Below are 18199 nucleotides of genomic sequence, written 5' to 3'. Positions count from 1 at the left end.
AGTCTCAGTCAGTCTTACAGTTTTACTGAAATTTAGATTTACTCAACATGCAAATTATCTTACATTGCGACTACATTCTTTATAAACAGATGATTTGTACACGACCCTTTCCCTTCGCCATCTCCGCCATCTCCGCCATTACCGCCACTTTCACCTCAATCCAGCTACAAATGTACTTGAGGAGATTTTAATGGCCGAACCTACTTGATCTTTGTCCTGTTTCCTTTCACAATCTTATGATACAGAAATCTAAAGGACTTTCAGTACAATTTTACGCTTCGTTCGTAATCTATCTTGCACATAAGTGACTTGTCTGAACGTACTGCATCCCAGTCGGACTGATAAAGTCGATCACGTGCCGAAAAGTTTAAGTTACATGTAGGTACTATGCCAGGAAATAGGTCGAGAGTTTTAATCAGATCCAATCACAAACTACCGAGAATTTGAAGCAAGTTCGTGGTATAGCTGAGTAATACAAACGTTCATCACTAACTAAAGTATTGTGTTCATACCTATTAGCCGTCACTCTATTGATATCAGTACTGTCAAATTGTCGTTGACCGGTCTGTGATGTCATTCAATTCAACGCTTGTTTGATGACGTCACACAGTAACAATATCCAATAGAGTATGAACGGCGACCGTTGAAATATCCTCAGAGCTCCAAACCCCCTATCCATCACGGAGTAATAACGATTAATTGGACAGAGATTTGCCTAACCATTACTTTATGTGGCTATAATTAGGCCGGTTTTATACAGGATATTAGCGCATTCTGTAGGCTTCAATGATTCCGAATCGTTCAAGCGTTTAATTGAATAAGAAGAAATGTTAATCAAACGAGTGAACCTCTTTTGATTTGTTGCAGTCGTTTAGGCCGTATTTGAACTCTTGGTCAGGAAAATATAGACATCACTCTTCATTAAATTATATATCATGGTAAATGTGAAATCTTCAATTAGTGAGGCGGAAAACGTAGTTTAGGGTATAACCCTAACGCTGTATATATATATTCATCAAATCGAAATATACGTGTGCAGATAAATGGTTTGATTCCTCATTATCAATACAGCCTTACAGGATCATGTGATATACGGGAAAAGATAAAGGAAATCTCATTGATAACCGATTGGTAGAATTTAGTGAATGTTAACCGACATCGTTCTTGGTCATATCAGTCAACCACGTCCATAGTTACTGGATGTCAGTCAAGTTAACCTATTCAATAGCTACTTACTGGATGTCAGTCAACATATTCAATAGTTACTTACTGGATGTCAGTCAACCTATTCAATAGTTACTTACTGGATGTCTGTCAACCTATTCAATAGTTACTTTCTGGATGTCAGTTAACCTTTTCAATAGTTACTTACTGGATGTCAGTCAACCTATTCAATAGTTACTAACTGTATGTCAGTCAACATATTCAATAGTTACTTACTGGATGTCAGTCAACCTATTCAATAGTTACCTACTGGATGTCAGTCAACCTATTCAATAGTTACTTACTGGATGTCAGTCAATCTATTCAATAGTTACTTACTGGATGTCAGTCAACCTATTCAATAGTTACTTAATGGATGTCAGTTAACCTATTCAATAGTTCCTTACTGGATGTCAGTCAACCTTTTCAATAGTTACTTTCTGGATGTCAGTTAACCTATTCAATAGTTATTTACTGGATGTCAGTAAACCTATTCAATAGTTACTTACTGGATGTCAGTCAACATATTCAATAGTTACTTACTGGATGTCAGTCCACCTATTCAATAGTTACCTACTGGATGTCAGTCAACCTATTCAATAGTTACTTACTGGATGTCAGTCAATCTATTCAATAGTTACTTACTGGATGTCAGTCAACCTATTCAATAGTTACTTAATGGATGTCAGTTAACCTATTCAATAGTTCCTTACTGGATGTCAGTCAACCTTTTCAATAGTTACTTTCTGGATGTCAGTTAACCTATTCAATAGTTATTTACTGGATGTCAGTAAACCTATTCAATAGTTACTTACTGGATGTCAGTAAACCTATTCAATAGTTACTTACTGGATGTCAGTTAACCTATTCAATAGTTACTTTCTGGAAGTCAGTTAACCTATTCAATAGTTACTTACTGGATGTCTGTCAACCTATTCAATATTTACTTACTGGATGTCAGTCAACCACGTCAATATTTACTTACTGGATGTCAGTCAATCTATTCAATAGTTACTTACTGGATGTCAGTCAACCACGTCAATAGTTACTTAATAACTGGATGTCAGTCAACCACGTCAATAGTTATTTACTGAATGTCAGTCAACATATTCAATAGTTACTTACTGGATGTCAGTCAACCTATTCAACAGCTACTTACTGGATGTCAGTCAACCTATTCAATATTTACTTTCTGGATGTCAGTCAACCTATTCAATAGTTACTTACTGGATGTCAGTCAACCACGTCAATAGTTACTTAATAACTGGATGTCAGTCAACCTATTCAATAGTTATTTACTGGATGTCGGTCAACCTATTCAATAGTTACTTACTGGATGTTAGTAAACCTATTCAATAGTTACTTACTGGATGTCAGTCAAGTTAACAACCTATTCAATAGTTACCTACTGGATGTCAGTCAACCTATTCAATAGTTACTTACTGGATGTCAGTCAAGGTAACAACCTATTCAATAGTTACCTACTGGATGTCAGCCAACAACGTCAATAGCTACTTACTCGATGTCAGTCAACCTCGTCCATAGTTACTGAATGTCGGCCAACTTCGTTCTTAACTTTGTCCTTGGTTAATGAATATCTGCCTTACCCGTCCTTAGTTACAACGAGTATCAGCAAACCTCCTCCTTCGTTATTGAATGTCAGCTAATTTCGTCCTTAGTTACTGATTGTCAGCTAACCTCGCGTCCTGAGTTACTGAATGTCGGTCAACCTCGTCAATAGTCACTTAAAGTCTGCCAACGTCATCAATAGTTACATGTGTATGTTCTTCATGTCAGTCAACCTCGTTGATAGTTACTGAATGCCAGTCAACCTTGTCCATAGTTACTGAATGTCGTTCAACCTCTTCCACAGTTAACGGAAATCACTCGACCTCATCCCTAGTTACTTACTGGTTTTCAATCAACGTCGTCCATATTTATTGAGTGTCAGTCAACCTCGTCAATAGTTACTGTATGTCGGCCTTCCTCGTCCTTAGTTACAGTGAGCATGAGTCAACTTCCTCCTTCGATACTGAATGTCAGCTAACACCGACCTTAGTTACTGAACGTCAGCCAATCACGCGTCCTTAGTTACTTAATGTCAGACAAACTCGTCCTTATTTACTGAATGCCAGATAACCCAGCTTAAAAGTCAAGGTTACCAATTTGGTTAACAGTTTTTGCAAGGCGTCAATTAATCTCGTCTTCGGTCAATACGTGTCAGATGACCTTGCGCCCGTTAAGTTAAGGTCAACTGACATTGTCCTATTTCATACATGTTCATACAATTTAAACATTTCGACCTTAATCAGAGTAATGCATGTCTACAAATACTTAGATTAAAAGAAATTCTTGATTGGACAAATTCGGTAACTTCTGGTGATAGAATTCAGGACGGCTCCTAATAACGGTAATGGACTGGCCTTTTCACCCATTACGACAGCCGTTCGCTGTCATTCCGCGACGGCACGTAGTGCCACACAAAAAATCGTTCTGTTGTTGCAAATTAATAAAGATTAACGAACAAAAATCAAGTAATGGAAATGAAACATTTGAACATGTTGCTACCGTGTCAACGAATATTGGACGTCGTGTGTATATGGGGAGAGGTAGGGAGGGGGTGGGTGTCCACACGGTGGCCAAAGTGTCCGGAGAGTGGACCCTTGGACGTGTGTAATTGTATTGTCGTGATTGAAGAAGCGCTTCGGCAGCACCACTCCGCCAAGCCACGATTGATTGCCTGGCCAAGATCCATTTACAAATGTCACCGAAGGTTAAACTAGCGCTGGAGTACTTATTACTTCTGTAAATAACTGAGTGAGACGGCGCAATAGATGGATCGGCAATGCTACAATCGGACAGCGTTCAATGTCGGAACAAACTGCCAACAAATGAAGATTTATTGCCATTTTCATAGACTCCTTGATAATATCAGAGACCAACTTTTCCAAAACTTTCATAGAATAAAATGTAACAAATTTACATATATTTTATTGACGTTTTTACAAGATTCAATAAAATTTGTACCATTTTTTGCATACGCAGAACTTTAACGCACGCAGGCATTTTGGATATTCGCCAGAAAGAATGTGGTGAGGTATAGGCAGCGAGTTTGGGGGAAGGTGATAAGGTTCATCAAACAAAGATCATCATGTACGGGATTCTATTCCTGTTGAACTGCTGAATATTTTCATTTAATCATTTTCTTCTCGATTAATATCTCCTGCCACTGTTTATAAACACGGAAACATGTGAAGTCGGAGGAGAGGGGGTATCGTGTTAATCATATAAGTACATATTTTTATTCCAATTACGGACATATTGCCAAATCACTAATTCCTATAATAACGATGTCCATGGATGATGGAGTAGCTATAGTGTAACCAATCGAAAAACACGATACTGGTCACATGGGCGTACTGACAAGGAACTTGCCCATCTCTATGCAGGTCAAAGGACATAACCGTTTTCGTTTTGACAGATGCTTAATACTAAGTCTAAAAGCGAGGTGTTGCCAAATAAGACATTAGGAAACAAAATTGTAGACGTACATTTTCAAAGGGATATAGAGAGTAATTAATATCCCATATGTTACAATGGACGCCGCGGATTAATCTTTGTCATTTCCGTGTTATTCTATGAAGAGAAAACAAAACGAAATTCCCAATTCTGCAATGGGTCTCTTCATATCTCGCTTCTATGGACATGACGAAATGAGCTGAATATTCTTTTCTCGCTCCCGATTTGCATCATTGAAATACTGACTTACTGATTTTCGGGTTTCGGTTTCATTAAACATTCTCAGTAAAACATTTTTCTCAACTCAACTAATTTACCTACATGCATTATGTAAACAAGAGGTCCAGAGGAGGCCTGCATCGCTCACCTGGATATTTAAGTTATCATGGCAAAAATATTCTAAGTTACATTACAGTTATTTTTCTACCTTTTTTGCTGCATCTTCAAAATATGGTTTAAAGTCATTTCCCCTATTAGGCCCCCTCTCTCCAGTCCCAAAGGGACCCATACCCCCCATTTATGCAACATCAGGTCTCCTTTGCCCTGAGTCAGGGCCAGGCGAGCTAAAAACGAAAGTGTTATTTTGTCTGATAATAGTCTGATAAATATTTCTATTGGGCAGAATAAGCACCAGGATGAACTATTTTCATATAGGTATTCCAAATTTAATCAAAGCATCTCACACCAAACCGGAAGTAGCTAATAGCTTCTCTGACAGCCTAGTGCAGAGTTGTGATATGTGTTCGGGGAGGAGGTATCTGGGAGGGAGATGGAGTCAACCGTTTCCGGTTATTTTTACTATTGTCTCGCTGATGAAAAATAAACTTTGTAAGTGATCTTTCAGTATGTATCATTCAACAATCACGTGCAGATTAGCATTCCTTAGAAAACCAATGATCCACGTGAGAGAAAACAATAAAACCTAGATTCGCCATTGCATGGTCGATTTCTGGTCAAGATAGCGTCACTGAACTGCAGGTTAACACAAACTAATTCAAATAACTACCATCAACAAAAGGATGGGAGTTTCACTACATATAAAGATCCATTACTCTACTCCAGTAGTGGCCACAGTTTAACTAGGGAGATGTATTTGTTGCTATTTTTATTGCTGTAAGCAGTAAATAACAATAATCAATAACCCATAATGTGTTTTATGGGACCTTAACTGCAAACTGCACATACAATTGTACAGACACTAAAATTAAAAAAGAAAATATCGCTCTAATAATCATCTCAACGTTAATGTTGATATTTATCATATAAAATATCAGTTTCACAATGACCAAGACCTCATTTTTATAACAGCTACAGTTTCGAGCACTATGGCGTCTGTGATAGGGACATGGTGTCAATAATAATATATCTGTATTTATAGATTTCAACACAAATAGGAATGATATGATATGAATAATACTGAATATTCTACATAAATGAAGATAAGCAACTGCTAACTAACGCAGGGAGGATATTTTCTATTCACATTGGAGCACAAAACATTGCTATATTCAGCCAGTCTCTACACAACAGTATCTGAAGAAAATTAATTAAATACAAGATCAAAATTCGCTAGAACACCTACAACTAATTTGATCCTTATCTAGGATTGCCCTGGCACATGTGTAAAGAAAATCTGACATCCACGCCCATATTAACTAATGACTGAAGTTATATATAGAAGACATCGCCATACCAAGATGAAATCTGACTAAGTGGGTGTCAATTACAAGTTCATATACCGACACTAGCCATTTGATAGAAAAACTAATAATTGGAATACTGTACGTCATTTCGCATGTTAAAAGAAATAGTTTTACAGAAAAATACTTTGGTGATGCGGACTCTCCTTAAGGTTTGGGTCAATACTTTGTAAATATGAGATTCTAACTGGATTCTGATTAAAGATTCACGAATGAAAATATTTTCAACAGCGCTCAATATTTTCAAACAGTTTACTTCCGGCTATTTAAAGTTAAATTTTCGCTGAATTCTACAGAATGACATGCTGTTCTTACAAATGTCTTGTTTTGGGCTGTTTACACTCTTGTTTGTTTTATGCGACTTTAACAGAATAAGAGGAAGTGTCGAGTGTTATTACTTGCCTTAGTACCGGTTTTGTCCGCTAGGATTCCTGAAATTAGAGCTCGGAACTCTCTTAAATATTTATTTATAAAGTGTAGTGAACGATCGAACCCAGGAGTTGTTTTGGAAACATTCATCATGATAAACGTATTGAAATATATTTGAAATATTGTATTTCAAAATTTGCAGCTTCTAAACGTATACGACATTATCTGTTTTTTAAGCCAAGTGTGGCGTGGAAAGACAATGTTTGCATACGTTTCAGAAAAACTCATAGCAAACTCGTAATATCCATACTTAAAATATTTTGTGGAATGTACATTTTACACGGCGAGAAACTTGCTGAGCGCTATTATGAGAAGTACCATGTATGGTAGTAGATATAAACATAAACACTGTGAAGGGTTCAAAGAACTGAGGGAAAACACGGCAGATGATCCAGTTTACTTCGGTTAAGCAGCCAGAAATTGAAAGAATCAGAGACTAGTGTACCGAAAGTTATCCGACGAAGAATATAATAATTCTACTTCCGGTTAATAAATTAGTCTACTTCCGGTTCTATATCAATACCAATTTAATCAGCAATGTCAATAGAGGTACACTGAATGTTATCGAATATCATTTAGCGTAAATGTACCTGCGATAGGCAATTTCCTACTATATCTAAACACCAAGTAAGGTATAAATAAGTGGTGTCGAGTCGAGTGTTTGTTAATTGGCCGGTTAAATACTGTCAATCAGCTGTTCCGTGTACAAATGACAAACATAATTCTCAATTCTTATGTAAAAGCTGAAAGTCACCTTACTATATAAGCGGGGATTTTCCTCTAGCCTATAACAGTAGCCAGTAGAATGCATACCTAAAAATTGAGAGGTCAATAGTTCGAGTCCAAGCGCGGCCGCACAGGGTATTTTTCAATGTACATGTACAGTAATGTAGGAGATTATGACGCTTCCTAGGAGCTAAAGAACCTGGGCTGAAGAGGATCCCATCTCCATCATGTTTGTGCTCAGTTTCTGTGTCATATTGTATTTGTTGTCATGTTAAAATGATTAAAAATAAAACAAAACAAAAATGTTTTGCTCAGGGACATCTGGTGGTTATATAAATAGTCAGAAATATAATTTTGTTTAAAAACGTGACAACGTGACAACTTCAATCGAAACATCGGCCAATTCCGTCAAGGCTCATAATCAATTAAGTTTTGATGTCTTGCCGAAATAGTGTGTCTGAATGATATACTGTACCGAATCAAAACTAGTCTATTGTCATTCATGAACGTCCCTCAAGCGGAACTCTTTTTAAAATGGGGTACCAAATTCATGTGTCCTAATATCTTTGGAGTTCCGTTATGATAGTATAGGTCTAACCTAAGCTTCAAAACGCGACTGGGAGCTGAACTTGGCCAGAGTGATACATTCATGTACGTAGGGGACCCACGTGTAAAGAGATAATTGACCCAAATTGACTTTTATGTGTGGTTTTCTCGCTCCTGGGCCATGTGTGTGGACACTATTGTTCATATTAGAGCCGTATCATTGTAGACACTACCCTTCCTATAACTGATGTCGGACGCTTAACTGTTCGGCATTTGTATTATTGGCAAAAAGGCCAATTCATTTGTGTTTTTTTCAGGTTGAATAACCATCGACTTATGCTTATATTGTATCATTATATCTTTGTCAACTCTTGGTTGTGTTTCCCTAAACAATGCTCTTATAGATAAACATCAAAACAAATTAGCATTTTTCTCGCAAATACAAATTCCGGGCATAACCGGATTTTAACATCAATAGGCCGGCTTTTGAATTGTATCGATAACAAGGCAGGGCTTTATTGAAAGCTGTAACTGAAACAGTTGATGTTATCTAGGAAACCTCAATCCTCCATTGTAGCGTGTTTTAGTTCCAGCTCCCCTTTTGTACCGAGATGTAACAGTCTTTCATTTTGCCGGGTGATGGGTCGGCAGCGACAGAAAAAATACTGTGTTTGGTGATAGGACAATATTTTTGAAACATAATACTATCATTAGTCGACAGAAAGTAAAAGCAAGAACGAAAAAAAGGAATATGAGAATGATTTTTTTAAGTCACTGAAGTTCAATATCTTAATGTATACACATTCTTATTCCAAGTTATACATACGTAATAACTATAATACATTTAGCACCCGTGACCTTGAACAACATATCGGATTATTCCTAAATAACCGTGTCCATTTTTGTAAATGAGAAAACAGCGAGTCTCGCCATTTAACATAAATTGAATGTACTGTCATGATTCATCAATTTACGTTGAATGTAATAAGTTGTAAAAATGATATGAAAGTCAGAATCTGGCTTAAATCATCTACAAGTACGCGAAGGTATCATATTTTACCATATATTTTTTATTACACACTGTCGGTTCTATTGAAATCGCTTTCGTTGTGATGTTACGCTTTCAAGTCACATTTTCTTTATTTCGTGTAAAACGTCGAAATGATATGAAAGACGTTTCCGGTTGCACTTTCTGTAGAAGCGCGAGGATTTAAATATGTTGTCAGGTCAAACAGCTACATCTGTAACAAACCCGTAATAGCAGGTTAGTCGTGTATTCATCCGCCATACATGGAAAATGAGTTTTTACACAAAGTTACGTATACGCTAGTACTACTCACTGTAGTCGCAGCTCGCAAGGAAATCGAACTACACTCCAAATAACGCCTAAATTTGAAATGTAAACTGACAATTTGAAAAATCTGTTTAATCCCAAGGGGTCAATTCTGAGAAAATTCTGTCGTAATTCCATTCCGTGCGAATGCAAACTGTCGATCAGCTGTACCGAAAAGCTATAATATCATTGCGACATGTTTTAAGTGTTTCTAGAAGATAGCGTGATGCCTCTCAATCCGTCATGACCTCGCGAGAACGTTCACTTCTTGAGCAATTACTAGTGTTTTATCTCAATCACATTTAATAAAAATTAATTGCCAATTATGGCGCGTTTCGTTTCGAGAAGCCATACTTCAGCAGCAATGTGCCGATAATTAGATAGTACAATTTGTATATGGTTCCTCATTGCTCGACTAGTTGTGCCTGGTATGGTCATTCGATATGTGCCGCGATGAAATATAGCTTCTATGTTTTTATATCAGATTTTTTCCAAACATTTATTTTCAAAAATTGAATTTTCATTAATTTAACAAAGAAATTAATGTACAAACAATGGCTTTGATACAATTTCTTATCACATTCCGTTTTCTGTCATACAGATAGCACTTCGCCTTTTTATTGTAAGTAAATCGAATTGTACCAATTCTATTGCCTTCTCCACTGCTAGAAAATGCCAGTATATATATTTTAACCAATTTAGTTCATCCACCTTAATTAAATCTCGGCCAATGAAAACCGACCACGCGATATATAGCATTGACGTATATTACTATATCTCTGCTCCGGAGCTATCGGAGCTGTGCGCCGGTAACATGCATATCGGCTGTTAGAATGTATCTAATCACAGTTAATTTGACAATATACTACAATTTGACATGCAGACAATTTAATTGAAAATCCCGTGAGGATACGATATCACTCTCGTACGAATTAGAACGTCGCTATCACACCTCCCACGGGACGAAATCGGGCGTTGTTGTGGCCGATTGTGTTGGTTTCAGGGTGATTCTTGTGATGTATGTCTCAGAAACTCATTGTCAAGGTTCATGTGGTAAGCCTCCACTATAGAATATTATAAATGTACGGATCAAAAATACACCTCTTCCGGTACTTCTTAAAATAGAATACTACATTCTACTTCCGGTACTTGTACGTCAGATTCAGCTGATCAAAGGAATTAGTATGCACTGTATGGATTTGGCGGGTAGCGTAGTAGAAAACGCATACGTATTCCATCATGACGACAGCGGTTCCATTTCCGTATCGCACCTGAAAGCTTGGGTCACGTATCCGACCGCGTCACTTTTTCCAGACACCTAAGTCCTTTCCCGTTTCCACCAGGACCAACATATATATAGCATATGTATTCGTGACTACACTTACAGTACTCCTCCAGCAAAATTAAACTTCCCAATATGACTGATTTTTGCTGTCTTCTGATAGTTCCTCTCAGACAGGTAGAGCCAAAATGGAAAACTTAAATCATCGGATACCGATGGTTGTTGCACTGCGCTACCCTACAGTAAATTCCACCATAACATACACGTATGGTTACTACAGTAGGTTCTATCATAATATACACGTATGGTCACTAGTCACTACAGTAAATTCCATCATAACATACACGTATGGTCACTACAGTAGGTTCTATCATAACATACACGTATGGTCACTACAGTAGGTTCTATCATAACATACACGTATGGTCACTACAGTAGGTTCTATCATAACATACACGTATGGTCACTACAGTAAATTCCATCACAACATACACGTATGGTCACTACAGTAGGTTCTATCATAACAAACACGTATGATTACTACAGTATGTTTTATCATAACATACACGTATGGTCATCATAACATACACGTATGGTCACTACAGTAGGTTCTATCATAACATAAACGTATGGTCACTACAGTAGGTTCTATCATATCATACACGTATGGTCACTACAGTAAGTTACATCATAACATACACGTATGGTCACTAGTCACTACAGTAAATTCCATCATAACATACACGTATGGTCACTACAGTAGGTTCTATCATAACATACACGTATGGTCACTACAGTAGGTTCTATCATAACATACACGTATGGTCACTACAGTAGGTTCTATCATAACAAACACGTATGATTACTACAGTATGTTTTATCATAACATACACGTATGGTCACTACAGTAGGTTCTATCATAACACACACGTATTGTCACTACAGTAAGTTACATCATAACATTCACGTATGGTCACTACATTAGGTTCTGTCATAACACACACGTATGGTCACTACAGTAGGTTCTATCATAACACACACGTATGGTCACTACAGTAAGTTGTGTCATAACATACACGTATGGTCACGTGAGTAGGTTCTATCATAACATACACGTATGGTCACTGCAGTAGGTTCTATCAGAACATACACGTATGGTCACTACAGTAGACTTGATTTGTTCTGTGTTTGGTTTACTTATTTCGGGGATGACGTCATAGGAAAAAACTTGTGTCAAATGAAGACACGGTAGCAAAGAAGGAGCATGTAGGAGAAAATGACAGTACATCGCAAGTTTTAATTACTTTTGATAGTAAATCAAATCTGGTGTCTTCAATATTGTCTTACACAGAAGAAAAAGAAGACACACGCTACGCCCCATCTCCATTGTTCCGCATTGTCGCCTTTTAGATAAGAATACAGTAGCAAACCAGCTGGCATTGTACATTCGGTGCGATGTAGGAACAATCTGCATTCTGATGCCAATCGGAACTCCTCGTCATGTTCTTCGAAACTACGTTCGCAGACGGAGGCGAGGTGTTCCGATTGATTCTGATGCAACACATGTATGAAATGCGTGTGCACAGCAGGACATAAAGTGTTTTCCTGAACGTGTCCTTTATATCACAATGTACACAGCAGATCAGTAGAACTCGACGCTCAAACCGTGGGATATCCCGTTCTCAAAAGTCACAACCGGAAGTCACTGAGTTCTCTGTATCATCATTTCCATAACTTTGGATAAGACTTGCATTATTGTCAGCGGAGTTGACCCCAACCCTAAGTGTACATCTTCTATATACTTTGGGGATAAGTAGTACATGAAGTTCTACATACATAGTATATTATTTATCTACATTACATTCAACGTAGGACTTGCAAATTGTGTCATATCCTGGTCACAAGGACACGATAATCAACTGCATAGTTTATATATTGCACAACCCTTTAATATCCTGGTCACAGGGGCATCATAAACAATCGCGTCGTGTGTGGACAATACTGGTTCGTGTACAGAGTATAGCTAGCATTGTAATTATGTAAGTTTATGGGTTTAAATATGTGTTCAACACTTCGTAAAAATGTCCTTCCAAATGACAGTACACATTTTTCATATTTAATCCGATCCTCAGGTCCCTGTGTAAAAAGACCCAACTTAATCACATTAGCACACGTTTCTATTTGGTGACAGAATTTCAACGTCTATGTCTCTTTCACCGGTATCATTAAATAGATTCAGGAATGTGCAGGTATGTCCCAACATTCCAGCTGGACATTTTGAATGAAACTTGCTCGACTTCAATAACTATGTTACATAACAATGCTAACCTGTCACAGTGGTAATCTTTACCTCATTTATCTTGTACAACAACAACTGTTGAGTGTCAGCTGCCGTACAAAAACATTACAGACAAGGTCAGTCTAGTGGGCAAATAAATTCACCGAGTGGCGCTAAATCTCCCGCGGTAAAAGTGGGAGGGGCGGTAGGGATTTGTGGAAGTAAACACGCGGGAGGTTGAAGGGGTCGATCAGATAGGGAGGCCCCAGTGTGTAGAAGGGGCTAGCTTTCCTGTCGTAGACAAGTGTGCTGGTGGTTGATTACGGGGAGCGAACAAGGGGATGGGGGTTAAAGTTGAATAGATCAAATTACAAAATAAAGACAACTTACCCACTGGGCGTCTGGTTTCCTAGGTAAGGAGTTGCTTTCTTCGAAATTATTACAGTTTGCCATCGGTCTGTGAGTACTAGAACTTGAATCAGCCTGACAACAGAATAAGATTACATTGAATTATCATTTATCAAATCGCCATGTCAAAGATTTACGTCAGGAAAGCATGTAATTAGGGATATTGTGTTACGTCTATATATCACAGCTCTATACAATATCCAAATCTAACATATATTTTCTTTATACCAGGCTAAGTGTTTAAGGTCCTGTCCCTTTTCGTTTTAATCAATGACATTTCTTATTAAGCAACTAACTTTAAATATCATCGTCATTTTGTGTTAATCATTGCTACATGTAGCTACGCTGTTCTCAAGGTGTGGAATAAGATAGTGTAATTTATTCTCACGGTCCAATGATTTTCTCGTTTTGAAAGAAAATACTGCAACACTAATCGGAAATGATCATGTCCTGAATGCTGATATCGATTTTTTCCCTATCCCGGTAAAGGTAAGAAAGCTATATATAGCCTTAGTCCAGCTGGCCCAGGTGATATCTAGTCGACTGTGACGTCATGCTAATTCTAAATGACATTATTTTATAGTTGTTAAAGCTAAAGCCAAGTGCGCCATATGGCACCTAGGCGGGGACACGGACACCATAAACCACAACATACAAGTTAGTTATTTCACTAATATTCTAAAAATAACGCCCACCTTTTTACACTCAAATATTCCAGTTATCTCGAGGTTCTGTGACTCGCCTCTTGTATTTTACTAATGTACCCCTCCTATTATCTAGAAAGTGCTACCGTCGTTTTATGATAATTTTCTTATAAATAAATATTCCCCTCACACCAGTCAAATCTGTCTCCTCTTCTATTTCACAAGTGTCATTAAATTATTTCAAACTTAGTATCTCAAAGATTTCTTCCCTTTATGTATAATTTCAAATAACTCTATTACTGTAGGAGTGGGAAATAAATACCTTCCTTAAGACCGTAATCGATAAAAGATTTCAGGGATCAAACCACTCCCGTTGTCATACCTGGTGATATGACAGCAGTTTTAGGACAAATCGTCGTTTCCGTCCATTGCGTAATATCAGCTTAAATTCATAACTTAACGTGTAAACTCACTTTCCTTCGCAAAAAAAAAAATTGAATTAAAAAATGCATTCCTGCTGCAAAATCCATCGTTTTTCCGACCTTTCTAGCTCGATAAAGGACATCCATGTATTGTATTTAAACCATTATTTTATCGACACCTTCTGGACAGTGCCATTTTGGTAGTATAAAAGGTAGTTGGTGATGTTAAGAAGGCCACATAATTGACATTAATCAAAACAAGGACGAAAAGTAAAGTAGCTGTTGAATGTACGCGATAAAACCCGACTGACAACATCCCCGGCTGTTACTATTAATAGTAATACTCAGACTACGTATCGCCATTAATGAATTCGTATTTATCCTGAAATAAGTTTCAAATTTGAAATCCATGTACGTCAAAAGTACACTGATTTAATTTAAGCCTTTTTTATGTTTGCGTTTTCATTATTCTTATTATTTTTATTATTATTAGCTGCTACACCATGCGAACATTTAAATCACCACGCATGTAGTCACACACGCACATGTCCAATTGCCATACTTGTACAGCTTTTAATTTCGGTGTCAACGCCCCATTAAACCGTAATTTGATCACGTGAGTCTGGTGTGTGTAAGGGCGCTGCACTATAGCCCTTGTGCTTGTGATAACGGTACAATGTTCACCGCTCCCCCTATAAACATGGCCGACATGTTTTTGTTTACAAAAGTTTCGCTTTTACGATTACGTTCCATGGAATAAAACAAACTTCGAATACGGTGTTTTTCTCATATATATATAAATGTTTACATATTACTTAAAAAAGGATAGCCTGTTTACTTACACTAACACACGAGCAATGCATGTACATTTTTTGTATTTCCCCCGCATTAACAGAGAATCTATTAATAATAGCATATACAAACGTTTTCACATATTGTGAACGAACCCAAACTTACACTATACACACATTTCTCACAGAAATGATTTTCTCGATTATAAAACGAATCCTTTTCCAAAGTCAAAGCGTTTCGTTGTAATCTAGCGGATCATATTTACAAAACAACTTGTAAAGTCCGTCAAGTATGATAAAAAAGTAAACTTTCTAACTCTACCTAAAGAAAGTATCAGATTATACAGTTTCCACGCAACGATTTTTAAATAATATAGAGATTTTACACATTATCTATCTTACGTCACTAGCCTATCCTTACAAATCACCTCCCTGTCTGCTATACCAACTTAGGTGTCAGATTAGTTAGTTTTCACAGCCACAGATTCGACAGTTTTCAGTGACAATTTAGACAGTTTTTACAATATCAGTTTAGAGGTTTCACAGTGTCAGATTAGACAGTTTCACAGTGTCAGATTAGACAGTTTTCATTGTGACAGTTTTCAGTGTCAGATTAGACAGTTTCACAGTGTCAGATTAGACAGTTTCACAGTGTCAGATTAGACAGTTTCACAGTGTCAGATTAGACAGTTTTCACAGTGTCAGTTTAGAAAGTGTTCATTGTGACAGTTTTCAGTGTCAGATTAGACAGTTCCACTGTGTCAATTTAGAAAGTTTTTACAATGTCAGTTTACACTGTTTTCACAGTGTCAGATTAAACATTTTTCACAGTGACAAATTAGACAGTTTTCATAGTGTCATATTAGACAGGTTCACGGTGACAGTTTAGTTTTTAGACAGTTTTCACAGTGTCTGATTAGACAATTTTCACATTGACAGATTCGACAGTTTTCAGTGACAATTTAGACAGTTTTCACAGTGTCTGATTAGACAGTTTTCACAGTGACAGATTAGACAGTTTTCACAGTGACAGATTAGACAGTTGTCATAGAAATATATTAGATAGTTTTCACATTGTCAGATTAGACAGTTTTCGGTATTAGGTTAAACAGTTTTCACAATGACAGATTAGACAATTTTCAAAGTGACAGACTAGAAACAGTTTTCACAGTGACATAATTAACAGTTTCGCATTTACATAATATAGAAATGTTATGAAATTTCCTTATATCTTATATATATATATATATACTTTCTGATACATGCGCTGTATTATTACGTATAGCTTTATAACCAGAAATATAGGACGAGAAAAGACGAGAAAAACATAAACACGTCTGACTTCTAACTGCGTTCATAAAAAGTCCAAATTAACAAGTTATTGGAAACATATGTGAAATTCTAAACGTCCCATATCGTGAGACGGGAGTGAAAAATACTATCTCGCATACTGTTGACGAAATATTATTAATATGTGTACTCACTTCAATTAGTTCCGGCATCTTTGACGGTTCCATAGTTGTTTGCCTGTTCAATATGAACAGATGGTGACGTTACAGTAGAGTCCTCGGATACATTACTAATAATCCAATATGGGACACCTATAAAATCCGGCTAAATTCGCGTTAACTATTACAACACAGGGGTGTCGTCACACCATACAGAAATTTCACAAGAGATGATCACACAATTCACGTGTTGTATTCCTTTACCACTTGAATCGCCACAAATAAATCCCAACCACTGAGTAACATATATTTATCTCCGGAAGAAACTTCTGACCACTCACGGCCGGCCTACGTAAAGTGGGGATAAGCTCACTTTCACTGCTTTATCATAAGGATATCCAACCACTGCAGCCAACGTAGGACGTGACCTTCTTATTTTTAATCTCTTGCCTTCGTCGAGCAGTCTGCCTGTGGAGCTGAAACCCTGGGAGCTGACATATCAGATGTCGACTACATGTGGACATGTGCTAGATGGTACTCCGGCACTTGTAGACTTCCATTCACAACAAATGACGAAAAATATTATGTGCACACGTGTGTAAAAACTCTACACGTGTTCCCGCGGATTTGAAGACCTAAATTTAAAGTGTTATTTCACAAGACATCACAAATCCTTGAAATGCATAAAAATCTTTTGTAGTATAATGTCACACAAGGTTAAAGTCTCCTGAGTAACGATTTTTAAATCCCCACAACAAAGAAATCGAATATTCCGTTAGTTTGGGGGAGTGCTCCCGTATCATTGGCCGGTGACTCGGCGCGTATCCCGGGTGCTCTTTGTTTGGGTACGATACGCCTCTATTCACAGCGCCCTATTCGATAACACAACTAGTTGTTTGTTCAATGTCAGCGATGTTACTTCTTTACATCCGCTGTATTGTCAAATATTTTTCCTAAATATAATCATAAAACAATTTTAAACGGAGAAAAGTTCGCACTTCCGGTACTCCTGTCGTTTATATATAGTATACTGTTAAAGTGTTTCAATGTAGAAAATCACCACCGTTCAGCTGCTGAAATATAATTCGATAAAGTCATTATTGTACCAAGCGTCATCAAAATTGCCTCATATTATGCGTAAATTACAGAAAGGCTGAGACTACCGCCAGCTTTTACGACCAGTAACAGAATCGTAAAAGCATGGTTAGCTTTGATAGCTTTTAAATACAGATGTATGCTACCAAAAATATCTCATAAAACAAACTACATTTATAATATTTAACAGTTTAATACCAATGAAAATGTACCCGAAGATTAAGAAAAGTATAGAACATAAAAATAATATTACGGGAATTGGCTTTGTTTTTCTGTCTACGGTAGAAAACTGAAAAGGCTTTATACAAACAGGGGTCTGAAGAGAAAATTACCTTCCGCTTGAAATGCAGCGACATTTAAGTGTAAATTCATGGA

The 18199-nt window shown here is 37.2% G+C and overlaps 1 protein-coding gene across 1 annotated transcript in view; it reads right to left on the bottom strand.

Moving 5' to 3' along the window:
- LOC117325885 (tetraspanin-18-like) overlaps positions 1-17329 on the bottom strand; it is a 56572-nt gene extending 39243 nt beyond the window's left edge. The window contains exons 1-2 of the mRNA XM_033882388.1: positions 16766-17329; positions 13407-13499 (exon numbers count right to left, since the gene is read on the bottom strand). Coding sequence (XP_033738279.1) covers positions 13407-13499; positions 16766-16798 — 126 coding nt within the window. The 5' untranslated portion in view covers positions 16799-17329. The remainder of the gene's footprint in view (positions 1-13406; positions 13500-16765) is intronic.
- Positions 17330-18199: the final 870 nt, after the last annotated feature.

The sequence above is a fragment of the Pecten maximus genome, chromosome 4 (assembly GCF_902652985.1).
Source record: "Pecten maximus chromosome 4, xPecMax1.1, whole genome shotgun sequence".
Lineage (NCBI taxonomy): Eukaryota > Metazoa > Mollusca > Bivalvia > Pectinida > Pectinidae > Pecten > Pecten maximus.
The sequence above is the reverse complement of the archived record's forward strand: the minus strand, read 5'-3'. Positions and strand labels throughout refer to the sequence as shown.